At 40.3% G+C, this 23,041-nt stretch overlaps 2 protein-coding genes across 3 annotated transcripts; both read left to right on the top strand.

Annotated features, from left to right (window-relative positions):
* The first annotated feature begins 3,910 nt into the window (after nucleotides 1-3,910).
* LOC148903080 (cytochrome P450 3A19-like) lies at nucleotides 3,911-6,452 on the top strand. Its single transcript, XM_088996153.1, has 4 exons — nucleotides 3,911-4,093; nucleotides 4,161-4,387; nucleotides 4,488-4,650; nucleotides 4,742-6,452. Exons 1-4 carry the CDS (start codon nucleotides 3,965-3,967, stop codon nucleotides 4,847-4,849), a joined length of 627 nt encoding a protein of 208 aa, XP_088852279.1. The 5' UTR covers nucleotides 3,911-3,964; the 3' UTR covers nucleotides 4,850-6,452.
* Nucleotides 6,453-6,597: 145 nt separating this feature from the next.
* On the top strand, nucleotides 6,598-22,957 carry cttnbp2nlb (CTTNBP2 N-terminal like b). Of its 2 annotated transcripts, XM_088996098.1 has the most exons (6): nucleotides 6,598-6,863; nucleotides 9,736-9,834; nucleotides 17,828-18,079; nucleotides 19,419-19,526; nucleotides 20,829-21,915; nucleotides 22,051-22,957. In XM_088996098.1, exons 1-6 carry the CDS (start codon nucleotides 6,858-6,860, stop codon nucleotides 22,113-22,115), a joined length of 1,617 nt encoding a protein of 538 aa, XP_088852224.1. In that variant the 5' UTR covers nucleotides 6,598-6,857; the 3' UTR covers nucleotides 22,116-22,957. The 2 variants fall into 2 exon arrangements, with proteins under 2 accessions (XP_088852224.1, XP_088852216.1); XM_088996090.1 differs by having other exon boundaries at nucleotides 20,829-22,957.
* The last annotated feature ends 84 nt before the right edge of the window (nucleotides 22,958-23,041 follow it).

The following is a 23,041-nucleotide window of genomic DNA, read 5'->3' on the forward strand; positions in this document are numbered from 1 at the left end:
TAAAACCCCAAAAATAAGGCCCTCCCTTTTTGGGGCCCCTTTCCCAAGAAGGTTTTCCATTTTGGGGGTCAAAAAAAAATTTGTCCTTTATTTTTTTTGGGGCCCTTTGGTTTTTGATCTTTTCTTTGGCTTCTTAAACCGGAAACCACAAAAGGGGGGACAAGAGCATTCTCTGTGGTTTTAAAAGAAAACCCATGCCCTTTCTTTTAAACCAAAAACCGGGATTTCTTGAGGGCACCAGAACCTAAGGCCGTCAAAAGGGATCCTTTTTTACCTTTTCAAAAAAGAAAAATTTGGCGCCTTCACCTGTGGCACAAAGGCTTTCCTTTAAAATGTTGGAAAAGAAGTAAATTTTTTGGCCTTAAAAAATTTTATTTAAATTAGAAATAACTTTTTTCCCAACAAAGGCCAAAAAAATTTAAAATTTTAAAATTTGTGATTTTTGGAACCCTTTCTTAATTTTTTTTAACAAAAAATGTTAATTTAAATTTTTTAAAAACTTTTGTTAAAAATTTTTTTTAACCAAACCCGTTAAAAAGGAACAAAAAATCCAAATTCCGTTTTAGGTTTCTGTTTTTAACCCCCCAAAAAATTTTGGTAACCAAAAAAAAAATTTTTTCCCTTTCTTTATTAAAAAATAAGTCCCTTTTGAAAATGAATAATTTTAAAAAGTTTTTCCCACTTAAAACCCCAAAAAAAAAACCAAAAACCTTAAAATTTTAAAACCCCCCAAAAGGGCACCAAAAAAAAAAAAAAGCCCAAAATTTGCCCTCATGAATTTAAATTGCCATAATCCTTTTTTAAATTTTGGGCATTTTAATCCCAAATCTGGTCCCTTTTGTAAAACAAAAGTTTCCCGGAAAAAGTCCTATTTTTTGGGTAGGAACCCACAAACCCCCCCGGTCCTTTCCAAAAAAGGTTTGCACCTTGGGTCCTTCTTTTTTTTTTTTAGTTTCCCAAACTTTTTTCCCTGACGCAAAGGTTTGCCTTTTAAAGCGTTTTAAAACTTTAAAAGGGTTCCCCAAAACAGTCCCCTAAAAAAAAATTTTCCCCAAAAAATTGAAAAGGGTTAGCCCCCAAAAAATTTATGCTAAATTTAAAAAAATCCCCAAATTTGCACAAAAAATTAAGGGGTTGACCCGTAAAACCCTTTTTGAAAAAATTTTAGTTTTACCCCTTTTTTTCCCTTTTTTTGGGGGTTACCATTTTTTAAAAATTTGGGTTTTTAATGGGGCTTGGGAATTTTTGGTTTATTTAAAAAATCCCCTTGTAAAATAATTAAATTTTTAAAAATAAATTTTTAAAATTTGCCCCTTTTAAAAATTTAAAAAATTTTTAGTTTTGAAAATTTTAAAAAAAAAAATTTTAAAAACCCTTTTTGAAAAAAAAAAGGAACCACCACCCCCCTTTTTACCCTGGGCAACTGGCCAAATTACAGGCGCATCTTTAATTTTTGGGACTTTGCAAATCCGGGCCCTGTAAATTTCCCGGGATTAGGTTTTCAGAAAAACCCCGGGGGAAAAAATGGGGTCCCAAATTTTTAAAATTTTTGGGAAAAAGGAAAAATGTCTTTGGGAAAAAGGGTGGGAAACCTTTTAAACCAAGTTCATTTTTTGCGCGGGAAAATGTTTCAAACTTTATTTCCCAGGCTGTAAAGTTCATTCTTTCCGCCCGGGTTTTTGGGCCCCTTTCCCAACTGGGCATGGGTTTGGACCTTTAAAAAAATTTGAATTACAGGGGTTTAATTATTGGGTTTTGTTTTATTTGTGGCAAAGGGGTTTTTCTTTAAAAAGGGGTTAAATTACCCGGCCGGGAAAATTAAATTTTTTTGGTTATATTTTATTTTTTTGGGGTTTTTTGGGGAAATTGTTTCAAAATTTAAAAAAAGCCATTTAAAAACAATTTTTCAAACCCCACCTTGGGGGCCCACCCAAAAAAATGGGCCCCGGTTGGCCCGGGTTTCAAAAATTTTCTTTTAAAAGCAATTTTTCCCCAAAGGAAAGGGCCAAAATGCCCATTGGGGTTTTTAAAATTTTAATTTTCCAAAAAAAAGGTTTTTTAGTTTATTTGGGGGAAATTTTTTTAAAAATTTTTAAAAAAATTTGAATAAAATTTCCTTTGGATTTCAAAGTTTTAAAAGGGGGTTCCCTTTTCGGGCGGTTTTTTTTGTTCATTTATTAAATGTTCCTATTCGTAAATTTTTTTCCCTTTTTTGGGGGAATTTGCCCCAAAGTTCGGTATTTAAAACAAACCCTAACCCTTCCCTTTGAAAATTTAAAGGTTGGGGTTATAAATTCCTTTGGTTTTTTAAGGGTTGGCCTGGCATTACTTCCTTAAAAATTAAATTCCCAAAGGGGAAAACCCTTTTTTTGGGGGATTGGGAAAATAAATTTTTTACCCAAACAAAACAAAAAAATTTAAAAAGGGCTAAAAAAATTTTTTTAAAAGGAAAAAATTTTAAATTTTATGAAAAAAAACCTTTAAAATTTATTTTAAAAAAAATTTGAATTTCAATTTAAGAAAACCACAAACATATTTTTTTATATTTTTTCCTTTCCCTTTAAAAAGGTTTTCCCTCAAAGGAGTCGGTTTAAGAAACCCTCTGCCTTGGAAGGGAACGAAACAAAAACCAAAAAATTTCCCCGAAAACTTTAAAAAAACCTGAAAAAATCAAACCCTTGGGTTTATTTAAAATGACACAAAAATAAAAAAAAATTTAAAATTTTAAAAAAACAAAAAAACCCAAAAGAAAAGAAAAGGGTAATTTTTGAAAAACCTTTAAACCCCTTTGCATTACAAAGGCCCAGAATTTATCCAAATTAACTCATTCAATTCACAGTCCTCTCCTGTGTCTTCTAGTGTGCCATAAGGGTCTGTCCTGGGGCCCCTTCTCTTTATTACATACCTTCTTCTCCTTGGCGACATCTTCCGCAATTTTGGCATTCACTTTCACTGCTTCGCACATGACACCCAACGCTACCTCTCCAGTAAACCAGACGCATCTCATCCACATGCATCCCTTACACTTTTCCCATAACTTCCTCAAACTAAACATCGAAAAAACTGAACTTCTCCTTGTCGGTACTAAATCCACCCTTCACAAAGCAAACAGTTTCTCTCTCACCATTGACAATTCTACCGTGTCCCCCGCCTTTCAGGTCAAGACCCTAAGTGTCATCCTTGATAGCTCACTGTCTTTCCACTCCCATACAAATAACACAACTCGGTCTGCATATTTCCACCTCCGTAATATCAATTGGCTCCGTCCTTCTCTCACCCCTCACACCGCCGCTATCCTTATCCACAGTCTCGTCACCTCCCGTATCGATTATTGTAACTCACTTCTTTTCGGTCTCAATCAAAAATGTATCCAGAAACTCCAACTAGTCAAGAATTCCTCAGCCCGGATCATTACTAAAAAACCCTCCTTTCACCACATCACTCCTGTCCTCCAGCAGCTCCACTGGCTCCCTGTTAAACTTCGTATTGAATTCAATATACTTCTTTTTACATTTAAAGCCATCCATAACCTCCCCCCCCCCCCCCCCATATCTGTCTGACCTACTTCAAATCTCCGTTCCCGCTCGGTCCCTCAGATACTCATCCTCCCTCCACCTCTGGATGCCCTCTGCCCGTCTTACCACGATGGGGTGCAGAGCTTTCAGCCGCTCTGCTCCCATACTCTGGAGCTCACTTCCACCCAACATCCGTAATATTGACTCCCTTCCTACTTTCAAATCCCACCTCAAAACCCACGTGTTTAAACTTGCATTCATGGTCGAGTTTAATGTGCTATTTTATTATTTATCATTGTATTCATGGTTTTATTGTTCTATGTATTGTTGTTTTATTGTAAAGTGTCCTTGGGTGTTCACAAAGGCGCTTGTAAATTAAATGTATTATTATTTGATCACGTTATATTTTTGTCGCAGGGCTGACTGATCACGAAATCCTCTCCCAGGCAATGATATTCATCTTTGCCGGCTATGAAACAACCAGCAGCTCATTGGGCTTCTTAGCCTACATTCTTGCAACTCACCCTGACATCCAGAAGGCTTTGCAAGAGGAGATTGATGAAACCTTTCCAGATAAGGTCAATTCTCCAATTATTTTTGTCGCTTCTCATCAAGTTGTTTAATTTCCCGCAACTATCAATTTAGGTTCGGCCTAGCTATGATGAGTTGATGCAGATGGAATACCTGGATATGGTGGTGAATGAGTCATCAAGGCTGTACCCTATCGCAAACCGATTGGAAAGGGTAGCCAAGACATCTGTGGAAGTCTGTGGTGTGACTATTCCTAAGGGAACTGTTGTCATGGTACCAATCTATACTCTTCACCACGACCCTTCTTTGTGGCCTGAACCGGATGTTTTCAAACCTGAAAGGTACAACAAATGAATAGCAAAGATGGGAAATTCATCATCACCTTATCGTTGGGAGCTGGTCTGCTCGGCTATTTGTTGTTGTTTTATTTTGTCTTTTTAGATTTAGCAAAGAGAACAAAGACAACATGGATCCATATGCCTTCATGCCATTCGGTGCAGGGCCAAGGAACTGCATTGGCATGCGATTTGCTATCCTGATGATGAAATTGGCCCTAGTGGAGATCTTGCAGAAGTTCAGCTTTGTCACTTGCAAAGAAACGGATGTTAGTCAACAATATTATTCATTTTCATTCAAGTATTTTCAATTCAGAATCAATTATCTATGTATAAACATGTATGCGTGTGTTTTACTAGATTCCAATGGAGTTGTCCAAAGATGGATTTACAACACCCAAGAATCCCATCAAACTGAAATTGGTGCCAAGAGCGGCCGCAGCAGATTGTTATGAAAGAGAAATATAATTATTTGTGGAAACAAAGGGCCTTTTCGAAATGGCAACACTACTCCAGTCTTAAAGTCTTTACATTAGGTCCAAATCATCTATACAATACACTTTAAAATTCAGCCACTTGTCTATTAATCATTGAATTGTTGAAGTAGAAAATGCATTAAATGAATGTAAATGTATTTAATGTAAATAAATCCAGATGGACCCAGATTTTTTTAGACCTGGGTCAAATACAGAAGTTAAACTCAGAGTTCAAAGCAACTGCTGAAGTTGCTCACAAGTGGAATTTGCTGCCAACACAAGTGACATCAGGGTGATTGTACGTATCACAACAACTGATGTCATAGCAAATGCTTGCACTTTGGCTGTGTTAGGGATGTTTGAGATGAACCAGTAGACAAGGAAAACCCTCAACATTTCAATGATGAAAAAGCAGTAGTGGAAAAGCTCCATAATTTATGTCAGAAATTTGATATTCATGTGACTATTAATGATAATAATACTACTAATAATAATAATAATAATAAAAATAAAAACAACATAATGCAAACAACAGATATACTATGTATATTTCACGAACGTACTGTGGCAAAATTAAAAAAAATCATATTCCTTGCCTCAGGTGACATAATAACTGGTACTTGTATTGCGAATCAACTTTTTCCTCCTTTGATGCCTTATTATAGCTATCCTCTATACAGTAATGCTTTCAGTTTTGATATTCTCGTGTGGCCCGGTAGTCAAGTGGTTAGCACACTGGCTTCACAGTGCAGAGGTTGCGGGTTCGCGTCCCAGTGTGTGGAGTTTGCATGTTCTCCCTGGGCCTGCGTGGGTTTCTTCCCATACTCCAAAAACATGCATGGCAGGCAGATTGACCACACCAAAATTGTCCCTAGGTGTGAGTGTGAGACTCTTGTACGTCTTTGTGTGCCCGGCGATTAACCAATTCAGGGTGTCCCCCGCCTCGTGTCCGAAGACAGCTGAGATAGGCTCCAGCACCCCCCCCCCCCCCCCCCCCCCCGCGACCCTGATGAGGAATAAGCGGTACAGAAAATGGAAGTTTGAACATTAACACTGCAGTTCCATTAAAAAACATGAGCATGACAAACATACATAGTAATTCAACGAAAATACATGGCACATGAGTAAAATATATATTTTTAAATGTAACAAAACAACCCAACGTTTTCGTTATGCGCAGTTTGAACATTTAATCACTTTCTTTTATGTCACAAGAGGGAGCTCCAGTCCCACATTTTAAAATGAATGTCCTAGCGTTTAAGAACAGTACACAGATGATCTGGGTCAATATTATGTTATCATTTTTTAAGAGTAACCATATTCCCTCGAAAACCGTTTGAGTAAGATTCATGAGAGCTACAAATTTCAAAAATCACATTGTTGAGGAATAAGCGGTACGGAAAATGAGATGAGATGAGACATTATTAAGCATACCTGCAGCATGAAATTCAAAACAAAACCACCAGGGATGAGTATGATAAACTGATAACTAGTTACTAAAGGAAAAAAAAGCACAAATGTGGATGCATCTGATTTTGCAGGTATGCGCAGTGTTTGGTTTTATTCCTGGAATAAAAACTACAAAAACAAATGTATATAGTGTCTGTTGACAATCGTGGAATCATTGCTGCCACCGTCTGTGCCGGGTCATTTTACCGTTTGTAAATTTGTCTTGAACATTTCGTAATGTGAGGAATTATCCAGCAATCAAAATGATGTCAACATTGGGTGGGAGCCACAAAACAGGACAGAAACAAAGAGCTTTATCCCAACAAAATGGGAACGCCTTTAACCCCAACCCCTGAACGAAGAACATGGCGGCAATTGGCCCATTGGCCAGATTTTGACTATGCACTTCTGCCATTGGCTGCAAGCGTTGAACCGTTGATTGTCTGGTGTTCGGTTTGGGGGTAGGAGCACCTTTTGACAGCGTACTGCTTCGAGCCCAACGTCACAGCAGCAATCAATTTCTGGATTTGACGCCTGGGAGACGGAAGTGTATGAAGGTATGTATCGCACAGATTAGTGTTTCTCCATGCTCTCCGTTTTTTATGACTAATCGATTGGGCGTTTGGAACTAGAATGATTGTAACCTATCAACACCGAGAGCAATTCATTAATGGTTGATTCATGTTTGAGTGCAACTATGTATTGGATCAGGTGTCTGAAGAAACGATGTTAAGAGTTATTATGTACTGTGTAGTTTTTCCTACCCCCTGGCCACAAGATGTAAGCACCAAAGAGATATCGATGCGGTATTGATCTTGCAATCATCACACGCTCCAATTTGATGTTCCTGATGTGTTTCTCACTTTAAGTGACTGGTGCTGCCATGAAAAAGAATTGCCGTTCCTCGTGTCTAGCAAGTGGCTGCGAATTATCTGTCTAGCGGGAACACGCATTTATTGCTTTGATGCCTTCTCTTCCCTGGTTTCTGCCAAGATGATGGAATCACTCCAACAATCACATAAGAACACTTTGAGACCATCTTGTGCGGATTTAACGGGGCTGATTCTTGACTCCTTGCAAACTTTTGCATTGGATTCTTATTTACTCGTGAATGGTGACTTCCATGGTGTGGGCATCCTTGGAATGTTGGAATGGCTTTTCATAGGAGCTGAGCTATGTATCAGGTGACAAAGCAAAACGTTGAGTGTTGCCTACCCAAATAATCGGTGAGAAAGTAAAAACTAGTAAACATTGTTTGCAGTAACTGGACTGGACGAAGCACATTTGAATTTTGTGTAAACATCTGAGCATGACTTCACAAAAAAAAAAACGCTCAAAAATCTTGGCGCAAATAATTCCACTTTTGGCATTTCAGCTAATGGAGACACATGATCAACCGAGGAATTTGACAGACAACACTAGAGTGTCATCACTTTACAAAATGAGGAGACACTTTGAAGTATACGTTTTCCAGAAACACTGTCAAATCAAATGTGAGAGTCAGCAGCAGAAACTAGTTTTATTTAAATTTTCTTAAATCAAGACACCAGGTGCATATGTTTTTTGGATTGCATGATTAATGACACCCTCTTCAGCTGAGTTGTTTAATATTTGTCATTTTTAATGTCTGAATTGGGATCTGTCTGCTATAGAATACAATTGAACCTATTTTTGTTTTGTATTAATGTATCGTCAATGTGATTCTCAAAAAATAGAGTAGTTCTGAATTCAGTATAAAAAATAAACAGGAACTTACAATGACACATACATATACCAATTATAAAAAAGTTATCTTAAGTTCACACATAAGCAAACCAAACCTAAAACACATTTTACAAAGGAAATCACAGTCTCAAAAGTAAGTGTGGAAATGTGTTAAACCCAAACCTTTGTGAGAGAGGAAAAACAGTCAAAAGTTATGAACAAGGGAGTTATGAGTTATGAACAATGGTCAACTTAAAGTTTACAGTCAATTATTCACAGGACGTTTTTGGACTATGCAATGAAATTGCGGTGCATAAAACCATCCCAAGCACTAGTAGAACTTGCAAACTACACACAGAGAGGCATGGCCTGAGGAAAAAAAAATGTCTAATTCTGTTTTATTTTGACTTTTATTCTTCATTTCCTACCTTTATGGATGTGGTCAAAGAGGACATGAAGGTACCTGGTGTGAGAGAAGAGGATGCACAAAACCGGGTTAGATGGAGGACATTGATTCACTGTAGTGACCCCTGAAGGGAAAAGCCGAAAGGAAAGGAAGTTTCTTCATTTCCTTAGTTTGATGCTGTGTCTTTTTTATGTCAGTTGACAACAAATACATACAGTACGCTGATATGCATGTTGGTTACGGTTGAAAAGTACACCAGTTTATTCTGGCAAAAATGAAACTGTTTTCAGTGTAGCTTTTAATCATGAAGAAAAATGACATCAGAGGCATATTTTAACGAAAAGGGAACAAAGATTTCAACTATATCTTGTCAAAGTGACACTGGACTAGTCGATGTGCCCTTAAATTCCCTAAATGCCTGATGTATTGCATGTATTGCATACCAATTTCGACAGCCAGTACATTATCTCACAATAATATTTTTTATTACTATACCTACAAAATAAGACAGAAAATACTTCATGAACAGTACTTACAGATCAGATGTTTTGTGCGTGTGTGTGTGTGTGTGTGGGTGGTCATATTTGAGGTGTGTTGGGCTTTTGGACCTAACTTGGCAGCCAGCTCACGCCCGAGCAGAGATAATCACATACCATTCCTTTTTACACACTCTTGCGATTAGGATCTGAAAATAATCAGACAGAAGCATACCTTGCCGAATTTATCATAATAACAGAGTTGCTTTCTGTTCCATTTACATGTAGTTATGCTCGTGACTTCTCGTTTATATTCCAAAATAAATCTGCCAAGTCTAAAACTGCGTGGAATGTCTTGTGAAAATGTGTTGTCTCAGTGACACTGTATAGTAAATATTTTTATTTCTATATTATGTTTCCTAATATTAGACTTCTGATGTGTTGAATCAGATGTATTAAGGGATGCAAACATCTACAACATGTAGGACAGCGGCCATTGAGGACCGCAGGTTGACACCTGTGTCCTAGATCAACAGCTCATTTGTTAGTGAATTGTTTATTTGTTTTGAAGTCAGAAAGCCTTTGTTGAGTAGGAACATGTTAATGATCGAGTGAAATGCCTCGTCTTTGAAAGCTATGGATATTTTGGACTTTTTTACGCAAATGTAGCTAAATTATACTTTTTTTTTTTGCAATTTTTCTGGTGTAGTACTCTATTGTAATGGCTCCATCTACCGGAGAAAAATTCCTTGTGTGTTGTAACATTCGTGACTCATGATGAGATTCAAGGAGTTTCCAATGGTTTCGTGGCTTGCTTCTCATTCTGTGTGTCTTTCTTTGAAGATGGATGTGGAGGCTCTGAGTAGAGCAGAGCTACTGACTCTCTTCAGTATCTTGGAAGGAGAGCTGGAGGCCCAAGAGGTGGTCATTCATGCCTTTAGGGTAAGTCCAACCATCACCAACACCTGACTCTTCCTCTACCTATGCGAGTGAACACTTTCCTCCTTCTTTCCAGAGGGAACGGGTAATGAATGTTTAAAATGGAGACAATGGGACAGGAGAGGAAATTAATTTAAGCGCGAGCGCAGCCAACCATATTTGGTCAATATACTTCCACAGTGTGTTAGCACGCTGAAAATCTTGAAAATTACTTTATTTATATTATTTATATTTTCTCACATTTTTTAGGTTGAATGTGGACATTTGACACATTTTGTGACTGTAAGTGATCCCAGCCTCCAAGTATCAGCGGGCTAGTGTGTCCTTGTGTGTGCGCGTGTGTTCAATGTACAAATAGATGTAGATTTTATGTTTTTATTTATTAAAGATGTGTTGATATGTTTTTGTTTTGAAGATCTCCACTGATAGCCTTGGCCACCCACGGCCGATCCCCAGGGCCAGTGAATAATTTGCAAATGTGATACGGCAAATTTATTTTCAGACGGCAATTAAACTCTCTCAGCATTACACATGCAAAAAGAATGTCACTTAACCAAGAGGGGATATGCCAACAGGAAACCGAGGAAACAGCATGAATACAGACAATGGTACAGGATTTTGGTTCCACCAATGTCAACATTTTTTGCTATTTGCTATTAAGGGGTGGAGTGAGTGATATGTCTCCTTTTTGAGGTGAAAAAATTGGAAAATAATGTGCTATGACATACAAAGTGGGCCTTTACTGCTGTTCTGACAAATGAAGACAGCATCAAATCTGTGCAGATGATTTATTACCAATCATAACTCGTTTGAAGTTTTCATCATAAATTACCAAGAATATCACCAGAGGCTGTCTTTGAGAACTGCTCATTTCAACAAGCAATTGCAGGTTTTCCATTGGACTCGTTCATTGTGTAAACTGAAGTAATGCTGTTCAAAATGCACATTAGTCGGTCTCTTAAATTGTTCTTTACAGTATATTTAAAGGACAACCGACGTCTCCGGACAAGTTGTGTCCATAATTTGTAAAATGGCTTCAAATGACTTCTACTGGGCGTATTTTAATAAGATTCCACTGCATATAGCTATATTTTAAGTTTTAAGACTCGCGCTGAACATTCAGGAAGTCTTGTTTTTGAGTTGGTAGAGTCTGTACGTGACGTCAGAAAAGGACCGCCTCCTCACTGTAAAAAAGACGCATTGTAGCGTCTTTCCATCACGTAAATGTATTTTGCTGTACTGTTTTTTTTTTTTTAAACCATGTCTTACACCCAAAAGCCGCCAGCAGAGGGAGGCAAACTCCATGGAAAGATAGTATCAGCCTGTGGAAACGAGCTGATTCATTCCTCACCGGAGCTGGTCGCCATTTTTCTGCCTCTTCTTGGGTGAGACATTACCCCCCACCCGTTTGCTTCAAAATGGCCCAAATAAATTCTTTAACCAATTGCAAACATGTATGCTTTGCTCATCAGGACTATTTGAATCATATTCATAACTGGATGTGTAACAAGAAAGCATATTCTCCGAATCTGAAGCCATTGTATTGATTCACAAGCAATGCAAGACGTCTTGGCGTGACGTCACGAAAGGGCGGCGGGACTTTCTGAAAATGCCCAATTCGCAGCTCAATGTTTTGCAGATTTTGGACACTTTAAGTCATTTTTATTGGTGTTTTGCATCTCATCTCATTTTCCGTACCGCTTATTCCTCATTAGGGTCGCGGGGGGTGCTGGAGCCTATCTCAGCTGTCTTCGGGCACGAGGCGGGGGACACCCTGAATTGGTTGCCAGCCAATCGCAGGGCACACAAAGACATACAACAGTCACTCTCACACTCACACCTAGGGACAATTTGGAGTGGTCAATCTGCCTGCCATGCATGTTTTTGGAGTGTGGGAGGAAACCGGAGGACCCGGAGAAAACTCACGCGGGTCCGGGGAGAACATGCAAACTCCACACAGGGAGGCCGGACCGGGACGCGAACCGGCGACCTCTGCACTGTGAAGCCGGTGTGCTAACCACTCGACTACCGGGCCGCCTGGTGTTTTGCATTTGACTAAAAATATCATACTGCATGTTTTGGGTATTTTAGATGCTATAAAATGTTTTTCTGGTGTCAGTTAAAAAACAAAAAAGGGACGTCAGTTGTCCTTTAACTGTAAGTAGACATTGCATATGCAAACAGTAAAATGTTTGCGGTCAATTACAACTCGTCACGTGGAATAAACTGCATTGAGACAGCTATCATGTTGTTACTCTCTTTACAGTCACTTGAACAATAGCTAAGCAAACTATAATGGTTGACCGGTTATAAAACAAGTAATCCACCAATTTATTGTGTGCAAATAATAATGCTGTGAGAAGATTAAACATTTATTTGTTTTCATTGTCATAATGGATGTCCGAGGAATGTGTAACCATGATGGCCCATGACTTTAAGGGTTTTTCAAAAAGTAATTAAAAAAATCATGGGGGCAGTCATGTGCGTATAACAAACAATTATTTTTTTTAGCTTAGAGTATAAGCCTTAGACATTTCCGAATATTTGAGGGCTATTCCCCACATGTCTTCCTTGCGCTGCTCATTCATCCATGCTGAAGCTAGACAGCACGTTTACGGTGTTTTTGGGTGCTCCCACGGGGCTCGCCTTGGGCCCATGATTGCTTCTCACACTCTGGCCACATTGCAGGGACTCCTGTATGCTTGGATGGAGCCATTAAATACTGCTGAACGGCTTGAAAGCACGCTGGCCGATGTTACAGGGGTTATTTATACCTAACAAACAAAGCAAGTGCAATTTTCTTGAGGATTTTTAGTCTTCGCTGTTTGAATCTTACATGTCACCACTCCATCTTGGATGTATTTAAGGTACGAGAAAAAAAAACTCAAAAGAAGTTCCCAGCCATTGTGAACCCCCAGCAACTGTGAACAAGTGGACTGTTAGCTCATTGTGTGTCCTTTCTTTGTATTTCAAGCTTTGCAGCCTTCCTTTCAGCGTTCCCCACCTCAATCATGTTACACAGCAATATTCCAAGGCAGCTCTCGTAATTCACCGTGACCCTTGTCCATCTGCCCAATCGCACACGCACCCCCCCCCCCCCCACACACACACACATACACACACACGCATGCATGCACACGTCCTAATGGTCTCTGGTGGGTTGCTTATCGGTTGGGTGTTGACTGTGGCGGATGTACAAAGACCTCCAAAAATAAGGACTTCCGTCCCTTTCGTCTGGCGCCTGTCCTGCATACACAAGACAGCTGTTCTGTCATTGTTGGGGTGCTACAAAAACAAAATATTTGAACTGGCTTTCATTTCATAGCGATTTTATTTGGGGCCATCTTTGGTTGTATATTGTAGTCTAAAATAATCAATACTTGTGGCATGCTCAAGTTACAACAATTTCAAAGATTGCAAGCCATCAAAATGCAAGGGGAACTTTGGACAAGATGACATTCTCTGTCGGTTTCATCTGAAGAAACACCACATGCTCCTTTCTCATTATTGCACCTTAAAAGACTTGGACAAGCATTTACAATTGAGGGAACATTCCTGAGAACCTGACACGGCAAACAGATCATATTCCAATGGGAGTGGCCTATCTTTTCACTTGTCTTTATCTAATGAGGAAAGCAAATATAATGTGTCTGTCCTTCAGGCCTGAATGGCACAGAAGGCTTGGTACTCTTCAAGGAATGTCTGTTTGAAGCATAGAAGCATGAGCAGTGCTATTGTTCCGTGCGCGTTACCAAACAATTTCTCCATTCTAAACTTAGAACACTGAACATTTTTTTTCCCAGATTCAGTAATTGGACCTAAAAAAAGGATTTAATAATGTTTCAAAGATGTATGTGATTTTAATGTTGAAGCCACATTCCTACATTGAATGTGAAACTGTTGAACTTATGACAACAAAATAGTTATATTTAATGTTTTATATACATTTTAGCTGAAAAAAAGCTAATGCTTCACCAAATTTACCTGACTGTTACACAAATGCAGAATTGAACCGGAAGAAGAACAATATTTAGAATCTAACAGTTACCGTTTTATTGGTGTTCTGCCCTAATTCTTGAACCTCAAAAAGCAGCCAAAAAATGTCAGGTCTGGTGAACCATAAACAAAAAAGTCAGGAAGTTATGTTTTCCACTTAGTCAAATTGCTATTAGAATAAATACAGTGCACACATTTGTGTAGACCAAGTGAATAGATTTGTGAAAATGTACCGTATTTTCCGCACTATAAGGCGCACCTAAAAAAAAAAAGCGCACCTAAAAGCCTTCAAAAAGTTTTCAAAAGCTGACCAGGCGCCTTAGAATCCAGTGCACCTGATATGTGTAAAAAAAAAAAAATATGTCCTTCATTGAAGGTGCGTCATGTAATACATTGCACCATACATCCGTAAAAAAGTTTTTAAATATGTCAGTCATTGAAGGTGCGCCTTATAATCTGGTGCACATTATATGTGCAAAACAGTTTTAATATACGTCACTCATTGAAGAAGTGCCTTATAATCTGGTGCGTAGTCTAGAAAATACTAAACACGATGAGGGTTTCGGCCTGAGGCCAGCAATGTACACTATTCTTTTCGGAAAGTAGGAGTGACTTGTCTGGACAAAGTCTGCTTGTCTCTTCTTTTCCTTTCGGCTTTTCCCTTGACGGGGTCGCCACAGCAAATCAGTGTCCTGCATCTTCAGAGGTCTGATCTGCATGTTTGTTTTGGCCAAGCTTTTACGTCGGATGCCCTTCCTGACACAACCCTCTGTATTTTTCCGGGCTTGGGACCGGCACAAGAAGACTTATGTCCCTTTGTGGCTACAGAACAAGCAACTCGCTCAGTTAAAGGCTCCCAAACACAAAATGGTCATCGGCACAGCAACATTCAAAAAGCTGCTTGTCTACTTATCAATAATCACTAATGTCTAAATCAGTTAAAAATGATGAATAGCAGTTTCATTATTTGTCCCCTGAGGCAAAGTAAGGTTATCTTATGAGTCTGACATCTGTACGCTACAGCAAAATCCCCAAGCACAGAATTCTGCTACAAAAAACATTCACTGTAGATGTTGTGGACTCTCCTGTCTGTTATTTCTTTTCTTTTGGCACAAAACAATGGGGTGTAGCCATGTTGACCTTTTCCTTAAATCCGGTCTTGTTATGGTTGGCTGGTTGACGTCATCCTCGGTTTTTATCCTGTACTAAATTCCAGTTCCTGGCTAAAAGGTACCACTGGAATGTGTGGTAATCGCTCCACCTGTGCTCACGTTCACTTTAATAAGGCAGTTCTCATATGTCAAGATTTTATGCCGCTCCTTGTGAAGATTTGAAATGATAATGTGTTATATAAGTTATATGAAAATTTGTCGTGGTAAAAATACTACTGCAAATTCTCATATGAATTATGTCAAACTTCTTTAGTTTGTTATTATTCAACCACACACACACAGGCACACAAATGCCCCTCCACCCACGCCCACCCCTCATTTCGCTCTACACTCCTGGCAATTGACTTGGAACCAGTCTACAGGCTGACAGTCGATTGCTATTGACTCTTTGGGCACCCCTGTGCTAGATCATCAGGCAGCATTCTGTAACCACTCTGAAGGATCAGTAGACACAGCAGGAGTCCTTTGAACATCCTATGACCAGAAAATAGATGAGCTGAGTTTCCGCTTGAGAACTGTCAGGTCATTCTCAGTCGACAGAAAACAAGACAAACCCAGATGTGCTCTGTGGCACACACAGGTGCACCTGGATCCATTCAATCTCATTTATTAGTTCATGCCTTTCACAGCATTGTTCAGGAGCAAAATGAAAGACTTAACTGTACATGCGTAAGAGGAGAAATGCATCATGATAATGTTCTTTGATTTAGTGACCACAGCTGTGGCAGGCTTCATTGTTTGGCTGTCTCCACACAGTCCCACTGAGGAAACAAGACTCTGTGGCTCCCTCTCATCTCGCACAAGGCTGTGATTGTCACTACAGGCGATAGTGAACCTTGACTGACAACAGATCCCTGCAGGTGTAGGTCAGGTTGTCAGCCACGTCACATTAGATGGCGGATGTGATCCAAGCTGATGAAAAGACAGCCTAAGGGATGTTAGCATGCCTATTCCAGTCCTAAAACTATCCCAGGAATACATAGGCAAGAAAAATGCAAGGCCCTTTAATTATTGTTTCATTTGTTCCGTTACCTATTTTGGATGTGAAAACATTTGTTTTTAATGGCTTGTAGAATAGTGAGTGTTGCAAGAATCTTATCCAAAAAAGGATGCCTTGTTATTATAATTACAACTTTCTTGCACCACACACATGCTCAGTATGATCCTTGCATCCCCATCTACAAAAATAAGCACCACAGTTTTACTCAGTTCAGGGCCGAACAATTTGCTCAAAGGTAAACGTATTGTGAACTGTGCGCACAATGAAAAAAGACAGATGTTTTGCAACCAGTCTCACACTGAAGCCTAATGGGTCAGGCATGGAGACAATGGCTGGCGCTGAAGACATTCAGACAGGGTCTTTGTACATATCTTCTAATCCCTTCTCTGATGGTCAGATTCTTTGTTCATCCAGGGACACTGAGCGTCCTTAAGGTTGCCCCGAGGATGTACGAGTGTGTGTTTACATGATAGGAGTATTTCAGCAAAGGGAAGAAAAAAACCTGCCAGACTGCAACATTTCTTAGAAATTGTATTTGGTGGAGGAATGTGTTGCATTTGTGCTTTGGAAAGAAGACGGTGGGATCCTTTCAGGAGACCTAAGTGTCAAGTTTGAATGCTTGCTTGCATGCTCAAGAGTTCAAATCCAGTATTTCCTCATGGCTGTGTAGAAAGTTACACTTCATTTTTTCGTCGTCTGCTTCTCTTTGACAACCTTGACTCACTCTTGCAGGTTACAATGTGTGGACTCTAAAATATACAGTATTGACTATCTAAACATCCGTTTGATTTGGATTGGATTGGATTTGCCTTTATTAGTGTCGCAGTGGAGAAATTTACATTTCACAGCCGTGGCCTGGTCATTCACCTCTGCGTCTCTGAGAAGAAATTAACATCTGCTTTTGGAAAGGGTGTATAATCTCACTCCTTTGTGTTTTGGTTGAGGCGTTCGGCCATCTGCTTATGGTCAACTTTACATTAACGTCTCATCGTTAATCCCTTAAATTACATGCACACGCGTGTGCGCGCGCACACACGCACACACATTTGAATAGGGACCAGGTTGGCCCGCAGATAACAAACATCTGTGTATAATTGACATGCATAAAGTATGTCAATACTTTAAAATAGCACATTAAAAAAAGGCTGATAAAGATTTATGGTTTCCACAAAAAGGAGAAGACCATTTGCATTGCCATCCCTTTACTGTAAAGAACAACAACAATACATCATTTAATCGTTGTACTAAATTCATCCTGTCTACTTGATAACTAATGTTAAGCAGATTCCTTACTTACAGACAGTGTATTGTCGGTGTTCAAATACCTGACATGTTTCGGCGACTACTTCCGCCTTCGTCAGAGTGTTCGACACTCTGACGAAGGCGGAAGTAGTCGCCGAAACATGTCAGGTATTTGAACACCGACAATACACTGTCTGTAAGTAAGGAATCTGCTTAACATTAATACATCATTTATGAAGCTATTTCAATACAGTTGCAACTGGAGCAAATTACTTCACATAACATTTAATATAAAATCACAATAATGCAAAAGAACACATAACATAAAACCCCTGATAATAATGAATTCATCATTTGAATAGACTGTACAGAACATATTAACATATTTAAAAAATAATGTTAAATAAAGCGTCTTCTAGAGGACAAAAACTATAACTGGTTCATGAGGCAAATTGAAGCTTCATTTTGCATCATTAGTTTTGTGAAGTATGGGAAATGACTGACAGACCTATACCGAATAGACTCACTCTCAGTCTATCAATGGGAGTTACGAAACATTGTAAGTATCTTTGTGTGTGTCCTTTAGGCTCAAAACAAAGATGCTTTCATCCAAGAGCGTTATGGTCAGTATGACCTAAGCGATCCATTTCTGGCCTTGCAACGGGACAGCAACGCAGCAGAGAACCAAAACACACTCGCCCAGACTCATGCAAGCCTGCAGGGGCAAGGAGTGGGGCCCAACCCTCTGGCTGTACTAAAACTGGTCATGGCCCATTGCAAGAGGATACAAGAAAGGATGATGAGACAGTTGGCAGCAACTGAGAGCAGACACCGAAGGGTAATTAGTGCACACACGTTTATTCAGGTTGTAAAACACTTATCAAGCTGCACTTCAACATGTGTGTGATGACGATTCCAGAAAACCAGGATGTGTCACAACAAGGCTTGTACAATAGCCTGATTGTGTGTGTAAATATCAGAATCATCTTTATTGCCAAGTATGTAGAACACACAACGAATTTGTTTCCGGTAGAACACGCTGCACTAGTATCGTCGTCAAAAAAACTACTAAGTGGCACTATACAGTTCCATTTTGCCTACTCTTGAAAGAGTTGGGCAAATATGTATTTGAGCTCCATGTTTTAGTTTAAACACTGCAACAACTCCCTCACACCATGGGGCTTGAAGAGATATGAAGCATAGATGACTTCTTGCAGAGCTTTGCAAGTTAATGAGACTTTTACATCAATTTTTTATAGCATTTATCCTTGCTGGGGGTGAACTCGAGTCTATCCCAGCTGACTTTGGGCAAGAGGCAATGTACACCTTAGAAGGGTCAGGAGTCACCCATAGGCCACAAATAGACAACCATTCAAAGCACACAAACATATGTGTATCTTCTCTTCCTTTCGGCTTTTCCCTTCAAGGGGTCGCCACAGCAAATCAGTGTATTCCATCTTTAGAGTTTTGAGCCGCATGTTTGTTTTGGCCAAGCTTTTACATCGGATGCCCTTCCTGACACAACCCTCTGTATTTATCCGGGCTTGGGACCGGCACAAGAAGACTTATGTCCCTTTGTGGCTACAGAACAAGCAACTCGCTCTGTAAAAGGCTCCCAAACACAAAATGGTCATCGGCACAGCACCATTCAAAAAAGCAAAAACTATACTCACCAGTTGATGACAATGCATATGTGTATACTGTCTGTTATTATTCCCATCACTGCAGCACAGTGAATGAGTGGTGATTACATCTACCTCACAGTGATAATGTTGGCGGGGGTCCCCTCTCTTTGCTTACTTTTCTTCAGCAATTCGGGATTCCTCCCACATTATAAAAACATTTTCACCCTGATTATTAGAAGACTATATTGCCTGTAGTTGCCAATGGTCATTCGCTTATACTTGCACGGTGAATGTCCAAGATGGACTGAGGCTCTCACACAGTCAACTGCAAAAGGCTCCCGCATATCCGATCTGAGCAAGGATTGATAGATTAGCACTTGCTAGAAGGTAAGTCCTATTAAATTTGCAATAAATAAATCTGTGATAATAATAATCTGAAAATCCTTTGAAAACATTGTTTTTTTTTCTTCATTTCCCTTTTTCTTAATTTGTCATGAAGTGAGCACATGTGCCATTTTATTCATTGGTTGTTGATGTTTCTATTTTTGATAGATGATTGCTGATTTAGCAGAAGAAAAACTGTGCCACGCCCATGAATCTTCACAGAGTGACAATTGCTCCTTGATACTGCAAACAGAAAGAGATGGATTGTTGCAACAGGTGCTGACCACATAATACTTAAGGGGTGGATATGCTTGTGCTAAAGGTGCCAAAGTATTCAACTTGTTGATACTTGACCTCGGAGAGCTCATGTTGCTTTTACTTTTTTCTTCTTTCCTGCTCCCTTTTTGCTTGTCTTTTTCGCTTTCATATTGAAAGCTGTGATTTACTGTAAAAAAGCAGGGAGGTCGCAGGAAAGCATCAGTGGGCCCCCATTGTCTCACTCCGTGTGGTTGTTGGGCTTTTAAAGATCAAGAGCATACACAGGCACCATTATGAGCACGCACGTGGCTGTTGGAAAGGAAACAGATGAGGAAGAGACCATTGTTTAGTTGTCCTGCCTGGATTTTAGAGCCTCTGGAAACTGGAGCAAATGGATCTTTGTATCTGGTCAGCTCGAGCACACATGCTTGGATGTAGAGTCAGACTCTACATTAGGGCCTTACGTAACCGTCCAACAGTTTTCCTTAGCCTTTCCTGTATTATCAGAAATCATGTTTTACATCCCCTGTAAACTGTAGAAGCAAGCTAGCCAGCCTTTAATTCCTCATAAACACAGTTAAACTATTAATACAACCTATAGGTACTACAAACCAACCAATAGATTTGTTGTTATTTTTACAATACTTTGTTGCAAACATATAGGAGACAATACTGAAAGTCTCCCAAAGCTGAATTCAAGAGATTTACCAGTTTACCATCTGGTTACAGAGTTCATGAATGGGTTAAATTCCGAGAATTACTTAAAATTCATCCATCCATCCATTTTCCGTACCGCTTATTCCTCATTCGTGTTGCGGGGGGTGCTGGAGCCTATCTCAGCTGTCTTCGGGCACGAGGCGGGGGACACCCTATATTGGTTGCCAGCCAATCGCAGGGCACACAGACATACAACAGTCACTCTCACCTCACACTCACACCTCAGGACAATTTGGAGTGGCCAATCTGCCATGCATGGTTTTGGAGTGTGGGGGGAAACCGGAGGACCCGGAGAAAACCCACGCGGGCCCGGGGAGAACATGCAAACTCCACATAAGGAGGCCGTACCGGGACGCGAACCAGCGACCTCTGCACTGTGAAGATGGTGTACTAACCACTCGACTACCGGGCAGCCCTTACTTTTATTAAACTATTATGTACAGGTAATAGTTTTGGCTCTGTACAGAAATATGTCTGTTTTTTTTGTCAGTGTCTGCTCATTGTGTGTGGATTTATGCGTCATACTCGCCAAAGCAGAGTTATTCTGCCTCCTTGTGGCCATGTGCTGCTTTGATTTTCTCACCAATGCTCTGATCTCTCCAGCTTGAAATTGAGCGTGCAGCAGTGCGGCGACTGGAGAGAGAACAGGATCAAGCCGCGAACCAGGCAGAGGAGTCACTGAGCCAGCAGCAGCAGCTTGCATCCACTCTTAGCCTGGAGCTAGAGAAAGCCAGGAGCCAAGCAGAGGAAGAATCGCAGAAGGTCTTAGAGTTCCGTAGTTTACTCCAAGAGGAGACAAGATTGGTGGAAAAGCTACAGGTGCTGCTTAACGAGGAGAAGAGTAGGGCTGCCGAACTCGAGGCTGAATCGAAGCGGAAACTTGCTGATTTTACTACTGAACACGAGCAACTGAAAAACAGGCTTATGAAGGAAGAAGAAAGGAGTTATGACCTGAGAAGACAATTTGAACAGCTGAAAAAGCGATTGACTGAAAGCACTGAGTCCAAACAGGGGACTACGGAGGTAATGACAGTGGTAAAAGAGTCACCCTCTCAGATGACAGTGACGTCCACCTCTGTTCTGACCGAACCTGATGGAAAAGTAACTATCCCTGGAAAAATGGCTTCTGTATTGAAGGTCAACGGTCATCATAATCTCAAAGAGACAGAGACAACTCAGGACATGAAGGGAATAGAAAATACAAAAGTGCCCGAAAATGAGGCAGGGGCAAGCTTACATTCTCCTCAACATCCTCAGACCATACCTTACTCTCCATCCAGTACCGCCTCTTCTTCCCTCTCCTCTTCTCCCATTTCTTCACCAGTTTTGGTCAAACATTTCAACAGCCCTGGTTTCCATCAGTCCTCCTACCAGGCTGGAGTCAATCAACGGTTCCAGGCGGCCAGAAACAAGTTTCAAACCCAGGCGGAGCTGGAGCAGAAACAGCACGGTGGGCCTCTTTCCCCCAGGGACCTCTCACCCACTCCCTCCAACAACCCTTGCCCACCAGAACACAGTGCAGCCAAGCAGCTGGCCCGCAACACAGTCACACAGGTGCTGTCCCGGTTCACCAGCCAGCAGGCTGGTGTCAAGCTGGTACCAATGAGCAGCTCTCCCTTTGGTACAGACTACCGGAATGTCGCTGCATCGCCACCCGGGGGGAGGTCACCTTCTGGGCCGCTATCACCAGGTATCCGTTCCCCACTCGCCCCTCGATCAGAGAGGACTCACCCTCCCTCGATCCCTCCCAAGAAGCCAGGGATGAGTCCGACTCCTGTCTCCCAAAGTCATTCTGCCCGAACCAGTCTGTTTCCTTTACTTACAGGTAACTGTAGCGGCGGACAAGAAGGCACAACAGAACCTGATCTGGTTTTATCTTCTAGTAGTTAATGCCTACAATACTGAAAAACCCTTTAAAATACACACACGTTCTACTTGCCATGTTACCTGAGTCATGCAAAATCAATCAACATTTTGCACAACTGCCTCTTTGGATGACTATACAGACAGGCCTCCTCTCCTCCTCCTCCGATTAGCAAGGAAGCATTAGCATGGATGGATAGCAGTGGCACTGGCTATAAATTGTCTAAATTCTACAGATGGTAAAGGAAGTCCATAGATGACTACTGCCATCAACTCTTTCTACTTCTATGGCAGTGATGGGAAAATGAAGCTTCGGAAAGCACCTGTGATATTCTTTACTCGTCCAGACGTTCATCTTAGTTTAAAGATGAATGCTATTGCAAAGGAAATATATTATATTTCCACTCCATCTTTAAACCAAGTGTCATCTTGAGAATTCCAAAACTATTAAGTGATTAATGAAGCTTCATTTGTTCATTACTTCTGGAGTTATATGGGGTAACTCCAGCTCACATCAGAGCAATCTTCTACCTCACTGCAACTGTAAACTATCAGTAGACTCTATGACTGATGACAAGGTACCCGGGTTAACCGCTCGCCCTCTCTGGCTACACAAGAGCAATGCGGAAAGCAGTGCATATACACTTGTGATGAGTTTAACTTGTGAAGAAACCAGGGCTTCCCTGTCACCCAAAAAAAGCCCATGCTGTCGCAAACAAGGCACGAGTCAAAAAGGTTTGATGGAAACTGTTTTTTAGACAGGATAAAAATAGAAAAGGTGGTTCTTGAAATGTAAGTACCCACCAATCCATGAAAAAATAAGTAATTTAAAGGTTGTTTCAAATCACAGTATACTGTAAATCAAATGCAGTCTAGTAAACGACTGCACTTTATGCACAGAGACTACAGTGCAGTACTGGGACAAAAATGTTTAGAAGGGAGACTAACATTAA

This window comes from Hippocampus bargibanti, linkage group LG01 (genome assembly GCF_051943395.1).
Source record: "Hippocampus bargibanti isolate YZ-2025 linkage group LG01, ASM5194339v1, whole genome shotgun sequence".
Classification (NCBI taxonomy): domain Eukaryota; kingdom Metazoa; phylum Chordata; class Actinopteri; order Syngnathiformes; family Syngnathidae; genus Hippocampus; species Hippocampus bargibanti.

What these genes read in the sequence shown, in the direction of transcription:
- LOC148903080 (XM_088996153.1), top strand. Translation starts at nt 3,965, where the DNA reads ATGATATTCATCTTTGCCGGCTATGAAACAACCAGCAGCTCATTGGGC. An exon ending in ATGAAACCTTTCCAGATAAG is followed by an intron (nt 4,094 to 4,160) that starts GTCAATTCTCCA and finishes CTATCAATTTAG; the next exon opens with GTTCGGCCTAGCTATGATGA. An exon ending in TCACTTGCAAAGAAACGGAT is followed by an intron (nt 4,651 to 4,741) that starts GTTAGTCAACAA and finishes GTGTTTTACTAG; the next exon opens with ATTCCAATGGAGTTGTCCAA.
- cttnbp2nlb (XM_088996090.1), top strand. An exon ending in CTGAGAGCAGACACCGAAGG is followed by an intron (nt 18,080 to 19,418) that starts GTAATTAGTGCA and finishes TATTTTTGATAG; the next exon opens with ATGATTGCTGATTTAGCAGA. An exon ending in GAGATGGATTGTTGCAACAG is followed by an intron (nt 19,527 to 20,828) that starts GTGCTGACCACA and finishes TGATCTCTCCAG; the next exon opens with CTTGAAATTGAGCGTGCAGC.